The sequence below is a fragment of the Papaver somniferum genome, chromosome 3, assembly GCF_003573695.1.
Source record: "Papaver somniferum cultivar HN1 chromosome 3, ASM357369v1, whole genome shotgun sequence".
In the NCBI taxonomy this organism is placed as follows: Eukaryota; Viridiplantae; Streptophyta; class Magnoliopsida; order Ranunculales; family Papaveraceae; genus Papaver; species Papaver somniferum.
The window spans coordinates 63,267,846-63,290,443 of NC_039360.1; the positions used below are offsets into that span (position 1 = coordinate 63,267,846).

General features: G+C 35.3%; 2 protein-coding genes and 2 long non-coding RNA genes across 4 annotated transcripts; 2 read left to right on the forward strand and 2 right to left on the reverse strand.

Moving 5' to 3' along the window:
- The first annotated feature begins 565 nt into the window (after nt 1-565).
- On the forward strand, nt 566-1,242 carry LOC113356324. The gene is made up of 2 exons (XR_003362942.1): nt 566-704; nt 841-1,242. It is a non-coding gene; the product is annotated as an uncharacterized LOC113356324 (long non-coding RNA).
- A 664-nt stretch (nt 1,243-1,906) lies between these two features.
- Nucleotides 1,907-3,033, reverse strand: LOC113356326. The gene is made up of 2 exons (XM_026599439.1): nt 2,850-3,033; nt 1,907-2,713 (listed from the first exon to the last, which is right to left on the reverse strand). Exons 1-2 carry the CDS (start codon nt 3,013-3,015, stop codon nt 2,499-2,501), a joined length of 381 nt encoding a protein of 126 aa, XP_026455224.1. The 5' UTR covers nt 3,016-3,033; the 3' UTR covers nt 1,907-2,498.
- LOC113356327 lies at nt 2,902-3,666 on the forward strand. Its single transcript, XR_003362943.1, has 2 exons — nt 2,902-3,044; nt 3,190-3,666. It is a non-coding gene; the product is annotated as an uncharacterized LOC113356327 (long non-coding RNA).
- Nucleotides 3,667-3,833: 167 nt separating this feature from the next.
- LOC113356325 (CBL-interacting protein kinase 5-like) lies at nt 3,834-6,351 on the reverse strand. Its single transcript, XM_026599438.1, has one exon. The coding sequence runs from the start codon at nt 6,171-6,173 to the stop codon at nt 4,527-4,529; it is 1,647 nt and encodes a 548-aa protein (XP_026455223.1). The 5' UTR covers nt 6,174-6,351; the 3' UTR covers nt 3,834-4,526.
- Nucleotides 6,352-22,598: the final 16,247 nt, after the last annotated feature.

The window sequence follows — 22,598 nt, forward strand, 5'->3', positions numbered from 1 at the left end:
ATGGTTTCAGAACATTAATTAAACTTCAACCCCTTTGTTCTACATATGACAGCAACCCTAACTTCAGAACTCCTATGTTCGATCTACAACAACAACTCCATCCTCTTCATCCCGTGATCAAACAATCACAACAGCATCACCGACAATCAACTCTTAACGTTTCTCTTAAGTTTCTGATATCATAATCACAAAATCTTCTCATGGAAACACGAGAAGAGAAGAATAGGGGAAAGATGAAGAAGAAAGAACTAACGGGGAAAGATGGTGAACCCATGACTAGTATAATAGGGTTTTCAAGGGTAAATATGTAAATCGCGACAGATTATTTTGACCGAGTCAGCGAAAAAGACCAAGTGTGTGGGTCCTGACGGAAAAACTAACGGTTGTGGCATTTAATAAACTCTGAAAAAAACGGTGGCATTTTCTTGAATCGGGATTTGCAAGTGTGGCAGTTTGTTAAAAATCCCATAATTGTACTTGCCAAGTTCCAACGGTCAACTAACTCAACTCCCTAGTATACCATTTTAATGGGCTACTGCCCGCTGGGCTTAATATTAGTGATAAACTTAGCCCGAGATAAACCTCTCTGAGACCCTGAAGAATTCCTCATTTCGCTCGTCGAAGAGTTTGGGAAGAAAAAGTTGCAGAGATGGGTGGAGATGCAGGATCTAAAGTTCTTCGATTATTCTCATTGGGCGATGGAGGTAAAAATCTCTCTCTTATCATTATCATCCTTTTCCCATTTCATCTTAATTACTGTTCATTTTATTTTGGTGATTTTGATTTGAAATGATTGGGTTTTTTTTTTTTTTTGCGGTATGGTGGTTTGTTTGATCACAGTTATCTGTACATCTGCAATTAATCTTTATCGTGATATTGAGAGGAAAAAGTTAACACAGAAACAGATTGCTGAGGAAATTGTTGAAAAGGGGAATATGGTAAACAAAGCTACTGCCGAGTAAACAGATTAGGGTTGTAGGGTTTCTATTTTAAATGGAAGTAGTAATTTGTTGCTGTGGTGGTTTGCTTTTGGTATAATATGTACTGAGAAATAAGGGGTTTTGATCAATCTTTTCTGTCATTAGATTTTGGGTATGATGTTTACTGTTTACATTAAGAATTTCCATAACCTCAAATGAACACCAATTAACACCAAAATTAGCTTATGTTAACACCAATTATGTAAATTGGGTATGATGTTTACTGTTTACATTATGTAAATTAGCTTGGAAATTTTCATAATCCATCCAATTAACACCAAAATAACCTGTCTAACTCTCTTGTTTGCAAATCTACAAATGTATTTTCAGTGTGTATGTTACGGCTTATTTTCTTTTCTTGTGTATGCAATTTGCAGTATCTTTGGACCAACAAATGAACTTGCTAGACTATCATCATTTTCTTACTTTTGTACCTACAAATGAAGTTGCTAGGGTATCACCATTTTCTACCTGCAATTGAACTTATTAGAGTATCCTCATTTTCTAGTCATAAGAGTGCGTTTAAGATCTTGTAACTAGGAAATGTTGACATTCTAGTGATATAACCTCAAACTTAGATCAGTGTTCTTTTTGTTGATTTTCACTTGTATCTTCCTTTGATGTGTTCGTGTCTTTTGAGACAACCAACTAAACCAATTAAATCCATTCTAGAAACGAGTTATTTCTCGTTTCAATTTTGTATATCCATTATCCACACCAAGCAAAAGATGGACACATCTTGAGCAGATTCTTTAAGCCTCTCTTGAATATTTTAATAGTTCCATATTTTTAGCAAAACTTGCGACTTTAGTAGGTTTAATTGGTGAAACTTGGTTTCTTGCTTTGCTAATTTCTTAGATGTTCCTTATGCCTTTTAAAATGATGTGTCAGCCATTCTTGTTAAGAAGACCTTTTCTGATCAAGTTACCAACAGAAGAGCAATGGGTTGGGAAATATTGACATCTTGTTCTATTAAGATTTAGGTATATCTCTTAAGTTGTCTTACAAATAAGAAGCAAGTAGATGCTTCTGGATTGGTGCTCCTTCAAGGGTATAATGCTTCCTGTAGTTTCCTGTGAAATTCTGAAAATAAAAATTGCAGTATTGCCCTGAATATATATCATTTTGAAATGTTTCACTCTGTGTTCATATGTAACGTTATGCTACTAAGTGATCGCCATCATTCAAGGTACAGCTGTTTATTTCTTGATCTATTCAGCAAAAGGTAAGTTATGGATGTGAACCAAACCTTATTGTACAGACAGTGCAAGCCGGCCCCTTCAAATGTGCCAGAATTGCGCCTACATGACTACACCATGATAATCTTCACCTCTGCGTAACAATGATACAGACTTATCTGGTACTACAAGATCCCATGGAGGATTTTAAGTACTTCAGAAGATGTTAAGACTCTTTGTTGCTGGATTAGGTTGTTTTCCACATGAAAGTGCCAAGTACATTATCGAGCATAATGTCTAAAATCCATGGGCGTTTCTTAATCCCGTTCTGCATCTCCTCTTATTGATGCAACATGATAGTTCGTTGGGTCAGTTGTTTGGTACTATTTAAGTTTGATTCAAGTAGTTCGTTAATCGTTATACACTTATACTTAATAATCATTTCCTTGATACCCACCATTCCAATGCCACAAGCCCGCGACTCTAAATCCACTAGAGGTGCCCTTCCTTTACCGCATTGTAACCACCACTGCTTCTCCAACATCACCTTCGTACCTGAAGAACTATAATTAAACTCTTGGAGTCTAGATATCCAGATACCAGATCTAACTGAGGAGGAGAATACAGAGTAGCACTAGAAAAGAAAAAAGAAAAATAAACCCAAAACAGTCTCTCCCCGAAAATGTGTTACCTGCCAGTTCCCTTATCAGAACACGATGCGGGCCCCACTTTTCAAGTAGGTCAACTTCCCCCGAGTAAAACACCTTCCTTCCTTCTGAAAGCTCATCAGAGTTTTTTACAGTGTCGATCTGAGAAGTAGAGATGCCGGGTTCTGACCCTTTATGGATCAGGCGCATGATGTTATACGGATCTTTATGTGGCGTAGGTATGACACTTTTTCCCTTTCTCTCACTCACACTATTTACAATCTGGAAGAGTTGATCAATCTTTAATTTTCAAATTTTTTTCTCTGTTTTGCTTGTTTGATCTCGATTAATGACGATGATGATGTTACGATGTAACAATCATAGCCATTTTAGTGGCTGCCGTTGAAAGTCAGAGTTTTTTCGATCCAAAACATCCCAAGGAACAACTGACTGCCGAGGATGTTCCGGAGAAGCAGCGGCAGCACTTAGAAACCAGTAATAATAATGATTTGGTAAATAAGGCTGTTTAATAAGCCACCCTTTCGAGTTTTTGCTTCAATGTTTTATTTATGCTTCGATTTTGCTATAATCTATGCGGATGCTGATTTTGTTATGTAGATGCTGTTGCCTCCAAATTCCAATAGTCTCTCTGAATTCATTTTTGGGGCATGTAGAAGAATTCTTAGAGACTTGGAAGTAGCAATAGCTTCAAGTTTGTAAGAATATCTAGCATTTTAAGAATATTGAGATGGATGTTCTAGAGACTAGTATGGTCTTTAGAGTATATCAATTTTATGATGTTTGGGTGGTCCACAAGAGTGAGCTTGCTCATGGCATTAATTACTAGTCACTTGAGAGATATTTGATTGTTTCGGTTTATTACTCTACCTCTACCATACTTCTGTATGTCGAATCTATACTTAACTGGATATGTTTAACTCTTGATTTAGTTTGATTCATCTATAAACTTGTAAAAGATTTGCTAGGGTAGATAGCTCAGTGACAAAAGTTTCAGCTTTTTCCTCTCGTTTTGTTTGGCAGACGTGCTAGATCTAAATTTCCTGAGTCTAGCTTCTTTCTGCGCATCGACACTTAGTAAAGTAAAACAAAATCTCAGGGAAATTTAAATGCCTTCAGAAGGTAAAGATGACCTTATTCGGCCTAGTTTATGATACTGTATGGTCAAAATGATGTGGCCGGCTGAATACTGGCTGCAGGCCTTGTATCTGTGCTGAAGTATTGAGCTTGACAGGAAGGGAGATTCTGTTGATTTGTTCTGTTTCTGCCCTGTTTTCCCATCCCTGTCGGTTGTCAATGACATGAAATTAGATTGGTGTTAAATTTGTATCTGTATCTTATGTTACGTATGATGCTCAGATTTCACTCTTTCCATTTATCTGTTGCAAAGTGATTAGTGCTATTTTTATGTAAGGTCTTGCTGATAAAAAGTAGACCTGTACTGTCAATCGGATTAGGTATAACCGCTAATTGCTCTACCAGTCACTGTATTAATACCAAAACATTGACTATAAATTTTTTATAAAGATATTTGGGATCCTCTTTGGGATCTGAATATATGAATTACAGAGGGGGCGGGTAAAAATGTAGAAAACCTACAGAGATACCCGTTCATTAAAATCGAAGGGAATAGCTCTAAGCAATCTCAAGTATACAACAAAAATAATATTTGAAAAAGAAATTACAATCTAAGTAGGTTGTCGTCATGGTGTTAACTGTTTTTGTTGTGCTTTACCTTCCCAAGTCCATATAATGTCTTTTAGGGAAGGTCTCAGATCATCGTTATAGAACTTCTGATATTCCAGTGTATCTCCAGCCCTTTTTTTCATCTCTATCATATGAAACGAAGGTGTAACCTCGAAGATCTCTGCATCTATGGACAGGTGACCCTTTCTTCCTTCTTTGCTTCCTAGAAATGATAATAACCCGTTTTTCTTTGTCACTTCAAAGCTCTCCATCTTTGCAGCATTTTCTAGTTTTGCTACAATTGTGTTGGGTGATCTTGCTATGGTAAACCTTACTTCTGATTTTTGCTCATTTTCTTTCTGAAACATACCTGATAGATTGAATCCTTGAGACAAAGATATAATGTCGAATGCATTTAAGGAAGTAGGTTTCACAGAATGCACCACCATCCTTGTCTCAGGATTATCTTCTGTCTTCATCTCAGGAATATTGTCCTTATTTATCTCGGGATGAACATCTTCTGTAGTTGTTGCAAATGCAGCTTGGACGTCTCCCAACTCCACCTCGGTTTCTTCTTCTTGCGGTTCGATATACTCAACTAGTTTGAGTCCCTGTGTAAACCAAGGGTGCACCATGAGCTTTTCAACTGTGATTCGATGATTCGGCTTTGGATCAAGAATTCTCAGCAAAACCTTTCGGACGTCAACTGAGAACCATGATGGGAACTTAAATTCAGCTCTCCGGATCTTCCTGTACATCTCCATTATATTAGAGTGATGAAAAGGGAGATAACCAGCGATAAGAACGTAGAGAACAACCCCACAAGACCATAAATCAGCTTTTGCTCCGTCGTAACCTTTCCTGCAAATGACTTCAGGTGCAACATAAGCAGGAGTTCCACATGTGGTGTGGAGAAGACCATCTTGTTTCCGTGATTCCGATAACGCACTTAACCCAAAATCTGAAACCTTTAGATTACCGTCCTCATCAACGAGGAGATTCTCAGGTTTAAGATCCCGGTGGTAAACTCCTCGGCTATGACAAAAATCAATGGCACCAATCAGCTGTTGAAAATATTTTCGAGCGACTTCTTCACTGAGTTTACCTTTTGCCACCTTGTTGAAAAGTTCTCCACCTTTGATATATTCCATGACGAAATATATCTTTGTTTTGCTGGCCATGACTTCGTAAAGCTCGACGACATTAGGATGTTTAATACGTTTCATTACAGATATCTCCCGTTTGATTTGGTCCATCATTCCTATCCTCATAACCTTCTCTTTGTGTATCATCTTGATTGCAACAGATTGGCCTGTTTTTATGTTTCTTCCATGGTAGACCTTTGCGAACGTCCCTTGGCCAAGAAGCTGTCCGAGCTCGTACTTGTCCAGCAAAATGATCGGTTGCTTCTCCATGGCTTCTGATTGTGCTCGTCCTCGTTCGAAATCTATGTCAAAGACAGAATAAACCCAAGAAGACGACCTATACGAGTAGTCTAAATCTTTCTGTAAAGAAAGGCTATGGATTTTAATTAATAGAAAGCCAAGATCTGTTAATAAGGAGAAGAAATTGGATATGTATAGTAAAATGTGTGTGAATAGATTGAGAAAGAGCTTTTGCTGTAATTTATCACAGCTATAGTCAGTAAAACAAGCGATTAACATATGAAAATTCTTGGCCTATCCATATGCTCGTTTGCCTGCAAAGAATGTATATGATCCCTAAAGAATTACTGAGTTTTATGAATATCACAACACAAAACTAGAATATATGAAAATGAAAATGAATCAACTTAACTATTGTTAGGTTGGTAATGAAGATGATGATATTTGAAGTTTTAAGTTTACTATTTATAGAGAAAACAAGAAGACTGTTTCTATTTTCTATTTCAATATTAATCAGATAAATCTGGATGAATGTTTGGAAATTAAGGCATATCCACTTGGAAAATGTTGAAGGGTGCACGTATAACAACTGTTGAATTATAATTTGGATTAACTAAAAAATAGTTTAGTTGAAAAATAGAGAATATAGTTGGAAATTCGTAAAAGTAAGACTAAAATAAGTTTTTGATGAAGTGGAAACAAAGTTGACATTTTCATTTGGATAAATGGAGTATCTAGTTTTGGATAAGTCGTTTGTCAACTGGATTGGGTTGTTAAGTTCCAGTGGTGGGTGCTCTCATCGGCGAAGTACGTCTATGATTCTATGCAGTATGATTGGATGAAGAGACGGCTTTTTCTTTCTTTCCTTTTTTTCCTTGAAAGTTCATGAAGGGACAGTTCTATACTCTTATATTGACAAATACGAGAACCGATTTCAAAACAAAATGGAAGAATGTGTAACTACACGCGCATAGCATGGGGTAGAATATATGGACCATGTTTGGTATCGGGGTGATACAATACCTATTGATACCGATATCATATCTTCGATTTAGTAATATGGATTGTTAATTTAGTAATATGGATTGTTAATTTATGCTTATTTTTATTTTGCTTAATGCATCTAAGTATCTTATAAATTTTAGTTGTTTTTTTGGATAAACAAGAAACCTTTTTATTAATGGAAATTCGATATTACAATGAGTTTAAGATCGAAAATAAGAGAATACAAAGTAACAAGAACGTACAATAAAAGTACAATACCGAAAAATCCGATAAAAGAAAGAGAAAAATTATCGGAATAAGACAAATACAAGTATGAATAAGATCCGATTAAATCGGAGGAAGAATGGTTTTTCTCGGAAGCAAATCCCAACCATTTAGTTAGTTTTTCTTTTTTGGAAAGATATGCTCCCGAAATAGTAGTGATTTGCTCAAATCTTTTGTAACTAGTGACGAAGCTTCCGTCGTCAAAGAAATCACCAATGAAGATGAAGATTTCGTCGTTGGAGAGCATACTAGCGATCTTAGAACCCAACCCAATAACCAAGAACCGTCATTAAAGCGAAAATAAACCTCAAAAGAATAGATAAAACCACCATAATGGTGTAGATAAGTAGAAAACATAATAAAAATTAAGCTATAAATACTAACTAACCTAGAAAACAAAAGATAGCGAAGAAATCCGCTCAGACCCGATCCAAAACTATCTTCTTTTTGTTTATCTCGATAAACGACACAACAATTCAATAACTAACTCGAAACATTAAAAACTCGAAACATAAAAAACGATTTTCTTTTTGTTTTTGTACTATCATCATAAAGAACCCTCACTAAATACTCCAGTGGATTAGAAATCCATAATCTTTCTAAGTCTCTAGCAGCAGCCGCCTTTGCAAGAATATCAATAGCAAAATTTGTCTCTTTATGTCTGTGACTTATTCTCAATTCTTCATCTCTAATATATCATTGATGATGCTTTGTAAGTACCAGCTAAACCTGTCAACGAGACGGGTTAGGATCAACCTACGGAGGGTTCAGTGGGTCATGTGTTGATAATAGTGAACCCTAGTCCTAGCAAATTCATAAAACAGGTCCAAAACCTCAACCCTAACCCTGGGAGGTTTGGCTCTGGTGAGTCGGCGGGTTGGCTCTAGATTTTACCATAAGTTCTAATTGATTCTCATATAAATAAGTTTCCAAAATTGAAGAACTAGTAAGTTGTGAATTTTGAAAGATGTACTTAAACAAATACGATCAGTATAGTTTTACATCAATTGGCATAATAAAAGAACTCCAACACTGGCCTTCTAATTTAACAAAGAAAACTACACCTCCATAAGAAGTCGGGACCATAGATAGAAGTAGAATTCTAGTATCATCAATGGAAAGGAGACCATAAAAAGATAATAATCACTTCCTTCACAAGATATGTTTGGACTTGGCAACCAAACACACCAATAAAAACATAATTCCACCAAATCCCCTGGACCCATAAATCTTACCTTTAAAATTCTGCATCCAAACCCACTAATACGAGAATCAATTCCAAGAACATAAAACCAGGGAAGAAAGCGAATCAACGGTCTACACACGCATTGTCATGGGGGAATAATACATGGAACATGGTTCGTCGTATTAGGTATCAGTTTAGTATCAATTCCCATTGATACTGATATCATACCTTCGACTCAGCGGCACCGACTGACAACGATTGTTAATTCGGTAATAGTGAAAAATGTAGTTATAAGTTTACTTTTGATCTTGATTTGTTTGGCTTACAAATTTGGTTGTTGCATTTAAGCTACAAATTTTTAATCAGATATCGGCAAAAATAAGTTACGATTAGAAACTATTGAGAAAGAGAAAAAACTGCATCTTGGAAGTTGTATAAATCGGTCTTTCTGAGTCAAATCGTTCTCTCTTTCTCCCTCGCCATTGATGTTTTCTGATTTCTTTTCTATATATATCTATTTATTTATTTTTCCAAATCAAATCAGACTAGTCTTTTCTAAATTTTGACTATACTGGTTCTCTCCATGTCTTTTCTTTCAACATTGCTTACCTCTATTGTTAGTTTATGAAGAATCTAATGCTTTAACTGCTCTTACGTAGGTCTCTTTCAGTTTCCTTTTATTTTTGTATTTATCCGAGTCCTCTTTTATGTATTAATATATAGAACGTTTTGCTAAGCATCTGTTGAAGCATCTGATGTCTTCTATGTTGTTTAAGGTCCTTTTGTTTACAACATTCATCCCCTTTTGAGAGCTTTCCCTGCAATGAAGTATCAAGTCAAATAAAGCAGTTTGATCGAAATGGTTAAATGGATATCTTTGTACAATCACTCATACAACAAGAAATAAGGAGTGCATTAATCTAACAGTTGAGAAAATGAATAACAGATTGCAACAGCGGCATGGGAAAATGATTAATTAAGCATAAGTATTCAAATACAATCTAATTTTAGAAATATGGGTTAGTTTTAGATGGGATGTTTCTACATGCCACCACATTCTGTAAATGCAATTGAATCTTTCGAATATTTTGGTGGAGGAAACAAAACAAAAGAGGTTTATACCTAATCTCTTTGAATTCGGTTCGTACTCCAAAATGGTGGGGAGGAATGAGATTTAAAAATAAGCTTTTTTAACAAAATGAACATGGAGGAATGGGATTTAAGAATAAACTCGTTTAGTAAAATTAGCATGGAGGATAATTACTGAAAAAAAATTTATGTGGGTGAAAGTTTTGAGGACAAAAAATTTCAAAAACACACCCACTAAAATGGAGAGGAATGAGATTTAAGAATAAGCTCCTTTTGACAAAATTAGCGTCGAGGATGATTACTTGAAAAGGTTTTCTGTGGGTGAAAATTTTGAAGGAAAAATATTTCAAAAACACACCAACTAAAGGATGATATAACCTTTAAAGGAACTTGAAATTTGCCAGAGCATTCATATAGGTATTTAACGGGTTAAAAAGTTCCATATACGGAAAGCTTGAGAAGGAAAAAAAAAGATAAAAACAATGCATGACAAGTGGATTCTTGATGACAATTGAAGTGATAGTATTAATATAAGTTATCATAATGAAAATAATGCGCACATGAAAGTTTTTGATCTAGTGGAGGTGAATACAAAAATATGGAACATCCAGAAGCTGCATCAAAACTTCAATCAAAACCAAGTTCAAAAAATTCTAGACATAAGACTATACTCTGAAGTTAAATAGTTTATGATAAGAACGTATCATTTTTTTGTTAGTTCTTCTTACAAGGTCATTCTCAAAGTCAAAATAATATCAAATAACAATAGGAGAGTGAGTACTGGTTAAAGTTATGAAAAGAAATGCTTACATACAAATGCCAATTATTCTTGTGGCAAGTTTTTCATGACATCTTCCCAGTTATGAAAAGAATTGGCAGGCATGTTAAAATCCTGTCCACAATATGCAAAAGATGTAATGGAGAGGATGAACCTACTATTCATATGATCATCAACTGCCCTTATGCTCAGGAATTTTGTAATCACATGGATATGCACATTTTGAATACATTAAGGGATGTTGACGGAATAAAACAGTAGAGGCAAACTTGGAATCATGAGGAAGTTGATATTTATTTCAAAAATCAACATAAAGTTAACCTTGTTGTTATTACCATGTGGTTTATTTGGAAATCAAGTTGTGATCTTGTCTTTGAAGTGATTAGAAATCCAAGTAGAGACATATACCGCATAGTCATGAATTTTTGCAGCAGCTCTAAGATTCAGATCACTCAAAATAACATTATTGATTCTCATGATATAGTTACGCTCATACTAATACTAGGAATATAAACAGTAGTTTGACTAGACCACCACCAAACTAGGTCAAAATGAACATTGATGCTTCTTTTATTAAAGGAAACTTTATTGCAGGTGTAGCTCAAATAATTCGAGATTTTTCAGGAACATTGGTGAGGACAAGAATTTTAGCTGCCAAATCTTGGAAAGCTGAGAAAGTTGAAGCTTGGGTGATGCTTGAAGTTAAAGTGGGATAGTCATCTTCAACTGCAGTGATAATAAGTCTGTTCTTCAGAGTGTGAATGTCAACGTTCATTCAGTCAAATGGGAAAATCAAGCTCTTATCCAAGAAGCTAGAGATAGAATATGGGTTTAAGTTGTGTTGAAGTTAGATATGAAATTAGGAATACAAATAAAGAAGCTATTACACTTTCTAAATTTGCCACAATAAGTAGAGAAAGTAGTGACTTAGGGTTTGGATATTCATTTAGATGTTAAAGTTCAAATCAAATGGGATTCTGTGTTATACTGAGTTTGTGGAAGTTTAAGTATGTTGTTGCGTGTTTTGTAACTCTTGGGATTTTTTTATTTCTTAATGAAATATCCTTATTTTTCCTGCAAATTAAAAAAGAAGTTATGATTAGAAATAAAAAAAAGTTAATCAAGGGCATCATAATCTGTTACATTAGTTTGTAAGATATAAACCAATAGATATGGACACCCTTCAGACCATGGTTTGTCGTATCTGTTGCATCTGTATTCGTCGACAGTGATTCAAGATCCTTAGTTTATATATATGTATCTACGTGTACCGGTTTCATATCATCCGGTACAAAATGTATCAATACTGTATCGACCGGTATAACTTCCCGATAATAAGACGTGGAATAGAAAATACATATGAAGTTAAGGGGTGATACTAGATAACAAGATAATTCACAAAGCGAGATTTGATAGTTCAGGCCAGCAACTGCATTCATTGTCATATAGGGGTTACTCTTTCTTCAGAATAGAAAATCAATATAATTTGGATCAACGTGCTCAGTACACACATGACTGTCGTGATTGACAAGAAGAATCCTTTTAAGTTTCATCTAATTCATGCACATATCCTTTATAATCGAGATATTAGCTAAAAGAGCAAAGCCAACCATCAACTAGCTATTCAAATTTTGAAGAAAAGTGAACTCGAACTTTAATTTTTATTTTCACTATATTATCATGGCCAATGAAAGTAACGAAATATATGCGATCATCTAATATAAAATTTTATTTGAATTTGTAATATCCCGATATTCGGCAGTGGTTGGCCGAATGGAATATAAGTAATGGTTCGTCATTTTTTAACACCGAGGTCTTTTAGCATAATTGGCTCCATAGTTGACAGAAAACTTTACAGTTAAGCGTGCTCGGGCGGGAGCTACAGTTAAGTGTGCTCGAGCGGGAGCAATCCAGGGATGGGTGACCTCCCGGGATGTTGTTGCTGGATGACCGCAGCGTTGCCCATTGAAAAACTCACACTACCGGATAACCGCAGTGGCTAAGTGGGGACAACATCGGTGGAGAAACGGGTCATTACAAATGGGTATCAGAGACGACGATGGTTCACCTGTCGAGGGTGGGAAGGTACACTGGACAGGGTTGGTCCAGGTGCTTCTCATGAGGGGCAGGAAACGTCGGAGATCTGGGATTGTATATATATTCCGGAGCCGAGGACGGCTCCAATTTAAGGTGGTGGTATTATAATACCCCGATATTCAGCAGTGGTTGGACGAATGTAATATAAGTAATGGTTCGTCCTTTCCTAACACCAAGGCCTTTTCAGCACAATTGGTTCCAGAGTTGGCAGAAAACTCTACAGTTAAGTGTGCTCGGGACGGAGCAATCTAGGGATACGTGACCTCCCGGGAAGTTGTTGCTGGATGACCGCAGTGGCTGGATAACCGCAGTGGCTGGATAACCGCAGTGGCTAAGTGAGGACAACATCGATGCAGAAACGGGTCATTACAAAAGTACAATATTTTTCGGATTCAATGATTTATTCAGCTTTATTTAACTAATCTATTTTCATAATCGTTATAAGGACGATAAAAACCAGCTAGGTCGATCTAGATCAACCTACTCTAATCCATTGCTATAAACAGTAAGGTTTTTTTCTTCTGAAGTAAGGTAAGAACTTATTATTCATATACGCTAAAACAAATTCACAAACTTAGCCATAAAACAGATAAATTTATTCCTTTGTTATACATACAACACAACCTTACAGTGGTATACTTGAATGAAAAAAACTAAAGGTGACCAACTTGGTCGAAACAAGAAAAAGACCTCTACTAAGAGCATCCACAGTGGGCGAGTATAACCAAAAATTTGGGATGAGATCGTAACACAATGGGACGGAGTAAAGATCAAATCCCAACCAAAGATCAAATTCCAGACCAAATATGGTCGCGACCAAATCCCAAATTCTAATATAGTCGGGCGTAAATTTAAAGTACGCTTGTTGCTGGGCGTAAATTTAAAGTACGCTTGTTAACGGGCGGAGATTTAAATTACGCCCGATGAAATTTTAATTAAATAAAAAAAAAGAATGAGGCGGACTTTTAAAGTCCGCCTGATGAAAGTTGCAAAGAATGGGGCGGACTTTTAAAGTCCGCCTGATGAAATTTTAATGGGGCGGACTTTTAAAGTCCGCCCCATTAAATTTTAATTAAATAAATTTTAATTAATTAAATTTTAATTAATTAAATTTTAATTAAATAAAAAAAAAAAGAATGAGGCGGACTTTAAAAGTCCGCCTGATGAAATTTACAAAAAATGGGGCGGACTTTTAAAGTCCGCCTGATGAAATTTTACAAAAAAAAAATGGGGGACTTTTAAAGTCCGCCTGATGAAATTTTAATCATGTACCGTTGCGTCACAACACGGACTAAATCCAAATTTTGGTCTTTCTTTTTATCTTTGATCTTTGGTTTTGATCGCACCACTGCAGTTGCTCTAACAGATTAACAGGTGAGGGTCCCAGTCATGCTTTAAAGGCACATCCCCTTGTTAATCCAGGGATAGATAAGTTTTTGGACTGGTTTGGTCCACCCCAACGAAGGTTGTGAGATATAATGCAAAATTAATTATTAAACGAACATACTCAAATGGAAGATTGGTAGATTCCAAGAGAAGCAAAAAGTGAGGGAGGATCGCCTGATACTCTTATTTTCACATTATCTCACATTTTGGATACTAATTCTTTTCCGAAAAATCAACAATAATGTATCTGAAGCTAATACATTCGTTTTATAAATCTCTATATATGCACAAAGAACGAGCATATTCTGAAATGTACAGCTTCACCATCCTCTACTTAAAATATCAACTGTTCAAAGTCAATGAATTTTCCACCGTTAAAATCAAGGTTGCTAAGTGGTGAGGTTTGGTATTTCATAATGTGCTCATTTTTCATAGGTATATAGATCGTTGTAAGACTGCATAATTTAAAATATTGGTTTCAAAATACACTACCATTTAAGCTTTTTGAAAAAAACGTCTCTTAAAATATGAGATAATGTGAATTTAAGAGTATGAGGGATCCTCCCTCTAGAAGTACATGGAGTTAAATATGGATGGACTATTAATTTTATATCTTAATTGAGTTGAGATGTAAATTTTTGTTGGGTTTTGAGATAAGAAAATTCAAAACTTTTTAATATACGAAGGCCGATAGATTTAACCCTCGCCAGCATATGAAATTTTGAAAGGTATTTTGGCTATCATTATTTGGCATTTTACTATAACAGTCCCAAAAATATCTTTATGGTTCTGGGTTGCACGGATGCGTACGCGTAGACGCGGACACGACACGACGCAGATGCGGACACTACAAAATTCTTAAAAAATTAGGACGCGGGCACGTATATACATATTTTATTTATATGTTATTTATATATATAATCATGTATTTATACAACAAAGTCAAGCATTTCAATCCTAAAAATTAGAAAATGATGCTACATGTGTATAAATTTCAAAAGAAAAGAAGACATCGTTTGTTTATACACGCCGAAGGTCAAACAATCAGTCGCTATTAAACACATGACACAATCAAAATGCATTCTTAGAACAACACATGCTCAACTAAGAGTATACGTGATGTCATTTCCAATTACAAAACCCTAATAAATACCTAAATTATTGATCTAAATGTTTGTCTTTCTTCATTTGATTAATAATAGTAAAAATAATGGAAGAAGTTTAAATGAAGATGAAAAAAAATGCGTCGGACACGCGTCATCAATGTCCAGAACGCGCAAATTGGTCCGTCGCACACGCGTCGTGTCAGCATCCCACGTGTGTCCCGTGTCTGACGCGGACACGACTCAAAAAATGGAGTGTCCGTGCAACCAGTTCCGGTTGTAATGCTGTTTTTGCTTTGTTAAATTTGCTTTGTTAAATGAATTTTTGAAAAAAGAAAAAAAAAGTCCGTCTCTTTTTAAGGCAGAAGTTGAGAAACAAATATTCACAGAAAAAAATAAATTTTAAGTTCTAAGCTCCAACATTATGACGTTTATATCATATATAAACTTATTAAACTCGATACCATTAGGGGCCCTCCTGTAAGTAAAAGGGTATTTTACAGAATAAGTCAAAGAAAGTGCTTAAAAATCAGCACATCTAGGATCTTTCGGATTCTTTTTCTTCTTTTTTCTTCTAGGAAGATCTTTCATAATTCTAGTATATCATTAACAACAGAAAATATAATTTGGTTCAACTTTCAACTACTATGTCGACGTGTCCGGATAAGAAATGAAACAAGTTTTTGAACTCATGGCATAACATCTGCCCAAGTTCCCCCTTGAGCAACAGAAACAGAAACCATCTCCTCCACCCTATCTAAGGTGGGTTAACACTAAACATTACCCTCCAACCCGTATTGGGGTCATTAAAGTGAAAGGTCAAATGGTGAATAGAAGTTGGGGTAGAGTTTGAAAATGCTTTTATCTAACCTTTCTGTACCCGGATTCCTTGACCTGTTACTTTTGTAAAGCTGACACGAAATCGATTCAGACGACCATGTTTTATGTGGATGATGTAATAGAAAATGAAGTCAGCTGATTCTAAATTATCCGAACTTATTATGTGAAAGTCAATAGTGAGCTAGGGAGACATACTTAACAATATTAGTTGTACGATCGTTTGTGCGAGGTTACAACTTCGAATATTGATTCTATTCCGGAAGATCTTACGAATGCACCGGGAATTATCACTTGATTTCGACTTTACCCTTCCGGTCTTGGCCCTCCTTGTTGCGCCAAAGGATGCTATATTTTTCTTTTTCTACTTCTTTTTTCTTTTCCGTATTGGCAGTTCTAAAAACAAAAAACTAGAGCCTTACAAGGCTCTCCCAAGAATAACTACAAGTAAGCACCCAAAAAATCAAGAGGCTTATCTATCCGTATAGTTGCTTGCTGCTTTCTTTACTAACAAATGTATGGGTGAGAAACGGGATGCGCTAACCCATTTAACCCGTGCTTAATCCAAACATTGGGTGGGTATGGACAATGTAATTCCAAATGTTGGGCGAGCATAGTCACAGATGTCATCAGTCCGTACTAATTTGGGCGGATATGGGCACAAATTTTATTAAACGGAACAACCCCCACATCCAACCCGAAAGTCTATAAAGTTTTAGTGAAATTGACGTCTTGTTTGAACAGATAAAGTTGGACATATTAAACTCTGGTAAAGAGCTATTATTAGTAGCCTTATACGATTACCCTTTTCCCGATAATTATACAGAGGAAATTAGGAGGAGATCCAAAAAAAATAATATTCTCGTTCTCAGGCCCACAATTAATTTTGTATACCGTGACACCCATAATTATATGAAATTATTATATGAATCAATACATAACTGGTTATGCATACTATCTTTTCAGGCATAACTCGTTATGCATACTATCTTTTTCAGGGGTATAATTGGCAGCGCAATTTGGACATAACATATCTAAAAATCCGCGCCTTAGAATTTTACAAATTTTATATCGTTGGGAATCTTTTTAAAAGATCTACGCAACGAGTACAAACAAGAATATCAATTTTTTGTTTTTAACGAAAAAATCGGAGGTGATCCTCATTTTAGGGATTTTTTTTGAAAACTTGATACTTAACCATTATGCAGTCACCAAAAACGATGCATAACACATTCTGCAGATGCATAACGAATTATGCAACCATTTTTTCGACTGCATAACAAGTTATGTATCTGCATAACAAAGTTACGCATCTATAACAAGTTATGTAACCATTGTTTTGGTTGATTTTAGCCGTACATATAAAAAATTGATGCATAATGTAGTATGCATCCATATTTACGGATGCATATCAGGTTATGCATCTATTTTCTCGATGCATAATGCATTATGTAGCCATATTTTCGGACGCATAACAGGTTATGCAGGTTTTCTGGACTGCATAACAAGTTATGCAACAAATTTTATAGATGCATAACAGGTTATGCATCCATTTTCACGAATGCATAACATGTTATGCAGACAGTTTCTCGACTGAATGACAAGTTATGCAGCCTTATTTTTTGTTGGTTTCAATACTAAGAAAAAAATAGCTGCATAACGTGTTATGTAACCGTTTTTTGGACTGCATAACAAGTTATGCAAAAAAAAAAGTTGTAGAACGTGTTATGCATTCAATTTCGGGAATGCATAACAAGTTATGTAACAAATTTTTGTAGATGCATAACCCGTTATGCATCACTATTCACACCAAACAAGTAACGTGCAAGTGACATGCACCCAACTATAAACAAGGTAGTTAATAAAACTAAAGTCGAGTCGTGGGTAATTGCTGTTGGAATGAAGCAGAGTCTATGCTTTTTATGCAAACCCCATTTAATACCATTGTCTTGTGTACTCCTCCAAGCAATCCTTCATAATCTGTGTCTCCACATTCTCCAACAATAAAAACCATATCCGGAAGTTCTATTCCCCATCTGATATATAGATACCTGAACAATAAAAGAAATCCTTCAGGAAATGATACACTAGTTATACGAGTATGCGTCAATCATTCTAACACTGACACTTAGAATGTTAATATGTCCAGTCATTTTGTAGGACATTAATGAGGAATGGATATCCGGAAAAAAACACATTTCTGTTATGATGGACTGAAAAGGTAGAGGTTGAATGATCCCATGATTCGTGGTCCCGATGGATACATTGCAAGGTATAGCTTGTCAACGAAGTCACTATTGTGTGCTAGGTACTTTAAAGGCATATCACTTCTGAACTTGGCAGATATAGCAAATAAGTTCATAAACTTGCGCAAAAAACAGTGGCGAAGGTCTATAATCTGGCTAATCCAACCAGTCCCATAGTAGATTAGATCAGAAAAATAGTGCAAGATTTTTAGGCACCATGAAACACTTTACATATAGTAGTTAATATCCTATCCTTGCAGAACTAATATTCAAATGGAGTGAAATGTGCCAGTGGAGTTTGTGGTGGGTGGTGACCCTTCTATAAGCTTACTTTTTCTAAATAGGGGTTAGTACCCCCGATAAGCCACATGCGGACTCGACCAAACTCACTGAACACAGCTATTATATTTTAAACTCAATTATAACATGGTTTATTCCAACTGAATCAATTAACATTAGCAACGAAGTACATAACAATTAAGAGAAAGCATCACAAATAGCAATTCACATTGTTCAGTTTATCATTTACACCTAAAGAACAATAGAGCATAAGCACAAACTTAAAATGCTTCAGGAAAGAAAGACTAACCTGTACCAGCAGCGGTAATGGCTTACCTTAGTTCACGATTACAGGAAAAACCACTGCCTCATCTTCACTAATCATCAATGCCTCACCTTCACTAATCGTCACTGCCTCCATCTTCTAAGCATAAATCTTGGTGAAAACCACCACTCTCCAATTGGTTTTCTTCTCTGCTAAAAAATCGTCTCAATATCAGACCCTAATTCATTTCTACCACTGATTCTTAATCTTCATCTCATCTTCACTAACAACAGCAATTCCTTCTTCATCTCTGTCTAGCAATTCCATACTTCGATTTCAAGCAAAACCCATCTTCGATTCAACAATCAACAGCTTGAATTTCCTCTTTCAACAGCGAAACCATATCAAAACCAATTCTAACACCCGTAACAGCAAACCCATTTTCCTTCTTGAATTCAAGCATCACATACGAACCCTAATTTTGTATTTCAACCTCAAACCTCATCAATCTCTCCCTACGACGAATCAATAGAGCTCATTTCACTGTATAACCCCATCAATCTCACGATGGTGATAGTGATGCATAAAATTGGGATGTTCATGTGTTTGTGGTGCGAGAGGAGGTTGAAGATCAATCTGCTATGCGATGATACAAAGGTTGAAGATTAAGATGGTGATGAAGCTTTGTAGATCAAGAGAAGAACAGAGAAGATAAGATCTGAGATGAATCGGGTGAAATATGTTAGTTTGGAAAGAAGAAAAGCGAAAACATAATTTCTAAAAATTATGGGCCCGTGCATAATTTTATCACAGAGAATGGGTGTGCGTATGAGAATTTCTGAGTGTGGGCTTCACAATTTGAAGAATTTATAGAATGGGTATGTCTGTAGTTTTCACTTTAAATTATATAACCTCGTTTAATTGGGCCCCCCTAATACAATTAGGTGCATCAACCATTTTGTTTGCGTCCCAAATTTTTCAGGGGTGTATTAAAATTTTGTGAAAATACTATTTTATCCTTCACTAAAAATACTTTTTAAAAACCTATTAACCCTTAATCCTAAGCCCCAATTCATTTCTAGTTCTAAACAAAAAAATCACTCCCTCCTCTCTCACCCTCTCGACTCTTCTCTCCTCCTCCATTAACGACTCCAAGAAAAAGAAAAAAAAATCTTCACCCGAAAAATTTCAGTTACAGTAAAAGGATCGTCAATTCGACAAGCCTAAACCCTAACGAATTTTCACATGCATGTAGAGACCATAAAAAATCGTTAGGGTATATGATGATCAAGATAATGACCATATTTCTGGTTTTCATATTTTTTTACCCTAGATTAGAGTCGTTAATACAATATATAAACCTATGACGATCCTCTATGAACGACCCTTTTTTAAACGTCAACGACCCCAGGTGAAAACAAACGACCTCTTTGTCCCAAAAAATTTCAGAGTCGTCTTGGTATAAAACGTAAAATAACGACTCTTTCTGACCCAAGCTAAGAGTCGTCAGGGTATATCATATTACCTTGACGATTTTTCATAACCTGGAAAAGTTGCAGGTTTGAGTCGTCATTTTTGGTGTCAATACATTGACGACTTTATAGAGTCGTTGGGGTATACATCCCTCGACATTGACGACTCTTTCTCTGTGTTGTGACATATATCCAATCCATGGGAGAATTTAAGATAATCTTACCATCAACACAATCATCTTTGTTGCTTGAACCTTCCCCAACATCATTTCCCCTACTTGAATTACTCATTTGTAAAAACCCTAATTTTTCCTTTAAAACCTCCTCTTCTTCCTCTCAACTCAACTAAAAATAAAATCATAAATAAAATCAAATTTTGATTCTAAAATCTGATTTTAATCTAACATAATCTAACCACACTAATTAACTTAACTTAATTAAGTTTTAATACTAATCATTCAGAGACAGTTTAGCCATTTAAAAATATTTTGGTTAAGGGGTGACTCAAATTAGGTTTGAATGACCTTTTTTGTCCTCTAGTGGGAGGCCCCTAATTGTTTTTTGGGGCCCAATTAAACTAGGTTATATAAGTATGTATGATATTATTGTTTACATCGAGTAATTTAAATTGTAAGTCTTTATTAATAAATAAAAATGTACTATACTATATTGTATTTCATTAACAACATTAAGTTTTATGCATGAATTTTTTTATATTATTATAAATAATCTCAGAATATTTAGAAAATATTATAAATCAAGTTACTTAGCAGAATACTTGAGAAATGTGAAATATGAAGATATTAATTGTTGATTATCAGTAATTTACCGATGCTTAATTGTTGCTTCGCCATCCCTACAAACCTGAGATGCATCGTGCTTCGTCTATGGACAAGCGTTCCATGGATTCCACAGTTTTAATTGGCAATCTGGACAGGACATCTAATTCGGGTTTGCCTCGGCCAAGCTTCCTTTTATTGAAGTGCACAATATTATAGAAGGTATCAATAAATAAAACAAAAAGAAGACAATTAAAACGACAATTTTATGAGTATAATCTAACCATTTTGATCGAGATTCCTTTCAAGGAATATGATCTCCTAAGTAAAGGGAGTAATTTGTTCACATATTTGAAAAAAAATGAAACAACAAGCTTGTTAATTTTATAATTCTATTTTTTTGTAAACCCAAAATATGTTGGTGCGGATCTTTACTCTTTCTTATATCCACGCCAATGAATAAAAATCACACAAAAAAGAAAAATACCAGTGAGGTGTAAAGAGAAGCATTAACACGCACAAATAATATCACAATTGCTACATAAACAATAAACAAACCCATGAAATCTAAATAATGCACGAAGGAATGAGAATTTCACATGACTCTATTAAAAATAGAAAAGAATGATCTGAGCAAGAGAATGATGGCGGCTTACATAGTTTTTTCAAAGACTTTAGTTTTCTAAAAAGAAAGAAAACCTTCCACGAAATTGATACCAAAATGACATCCAACAATTACACGATAGTAACGACGTGTAAGACTGTCACACATCCAACTTGGTAATATATAACTTTTACGGGAAAACCTTCAAAAATACCAATCTTCTATGCAGAGATGGTATACGGTTCAAAAGTTCAAGGGAAACCTCTTCCTCAATGGCCAAAAACGTATTGTGAAGAGTAATATTTTATCAATCAAACTATCTGAAGAAGAACATCTCAGAGGTGTCGACGAACGTAGGAACAATCTAATTGGATGTTTAATCATTCCTAAGGGTTCTCCTCCTATGAAGATTGGTGACACAAAAAAAAAAGTGCTTACAATGTGGCCTTCCTGGGTAATCTCTTCTTTCGGAAAGGTAATTTTTGATTTCGTTTCAATTAAGCTAATTATATTTCAGTCGGTCTTTCTATTGGAATCTCTTTGAAACTCAGTATGATGCACTTACAATGCTAGACTAAGGATTTCAGTCCTGATTTTAAAATATAATCCTTGGTTCAAGTGTGGGATCGTATATACGGCATTAGCTTGGAATATTGACGTAACAACCATATTCAGAATTGTAAGTGTTGTAGGAACACCATTGAAGGTGGATGGGAACATTTTAGATCTTAATCGAGCATTTCTTTTGGAAGTTACATGATGAAATTTTAGTTGAGATGGATGGAATTGCGTTTGTGGTCGACATCATATACGAACGAATGCCTTCCTTTTGCACCTATTGTATATATAGATTGGACACAACGTTTGAGAGAATACTGAGATGGTTAACTAACATCGTAATGAGCAGAATGTGAGGTAGGATCTGAAATAAAAACTCCGTGTAATATGTGGAAAAACCTGGATCAACTACGTACTTTAAAGGATAGTACTACGGTGCCAAGAGTTATTTATATGGAACAAGCTAGAATAACTTAATTGATACAAATATTGTAGATATTGCAATCAAAGATCATGCAGCAGATCCCAACTTCATGGTTCCTTTTCAATTGGTGAATAACGTGCTATCTCCAGCGCGTTCTCTAATATATAGAACTGCTAATGCAAAAGATAACATCAATGTAAGATAAAATAGCCATGCAAGCTTCTAACCAAGCTATCAAGGATATTGCAACAATTTTTTTTTACCGAAATCAAGTATTATTACTAATTCTGGTAGTAATGTTGTTAACGATGTGACTCTTTTTTTTTTTTGAA

Bases quoted from the DNA above. Each gene is read 5' to 3' on its own strand.
- LOC113356326 (XM_026599439.1), bottom strand. From the start codon at position 3,015: ATGCGCCTGATCCATAAAGGGTCAGAACCCGGCATCTCTACTTCTCAG. The intron at 2,714-2,849 runs GTAACACATTTT...ATAGTTCTTCAG, and splicing joins TCTGATAAGGGAACTGGCAG to GTACGAAGGTGATGTTGGAG.
- LOC113356325 (XM_026599438.1), bottom strand. From the start codon at position 6,173: ATGTTAATCGCTTGTTTTACTGACTATAGCTGTGATAAATTACAGCAA.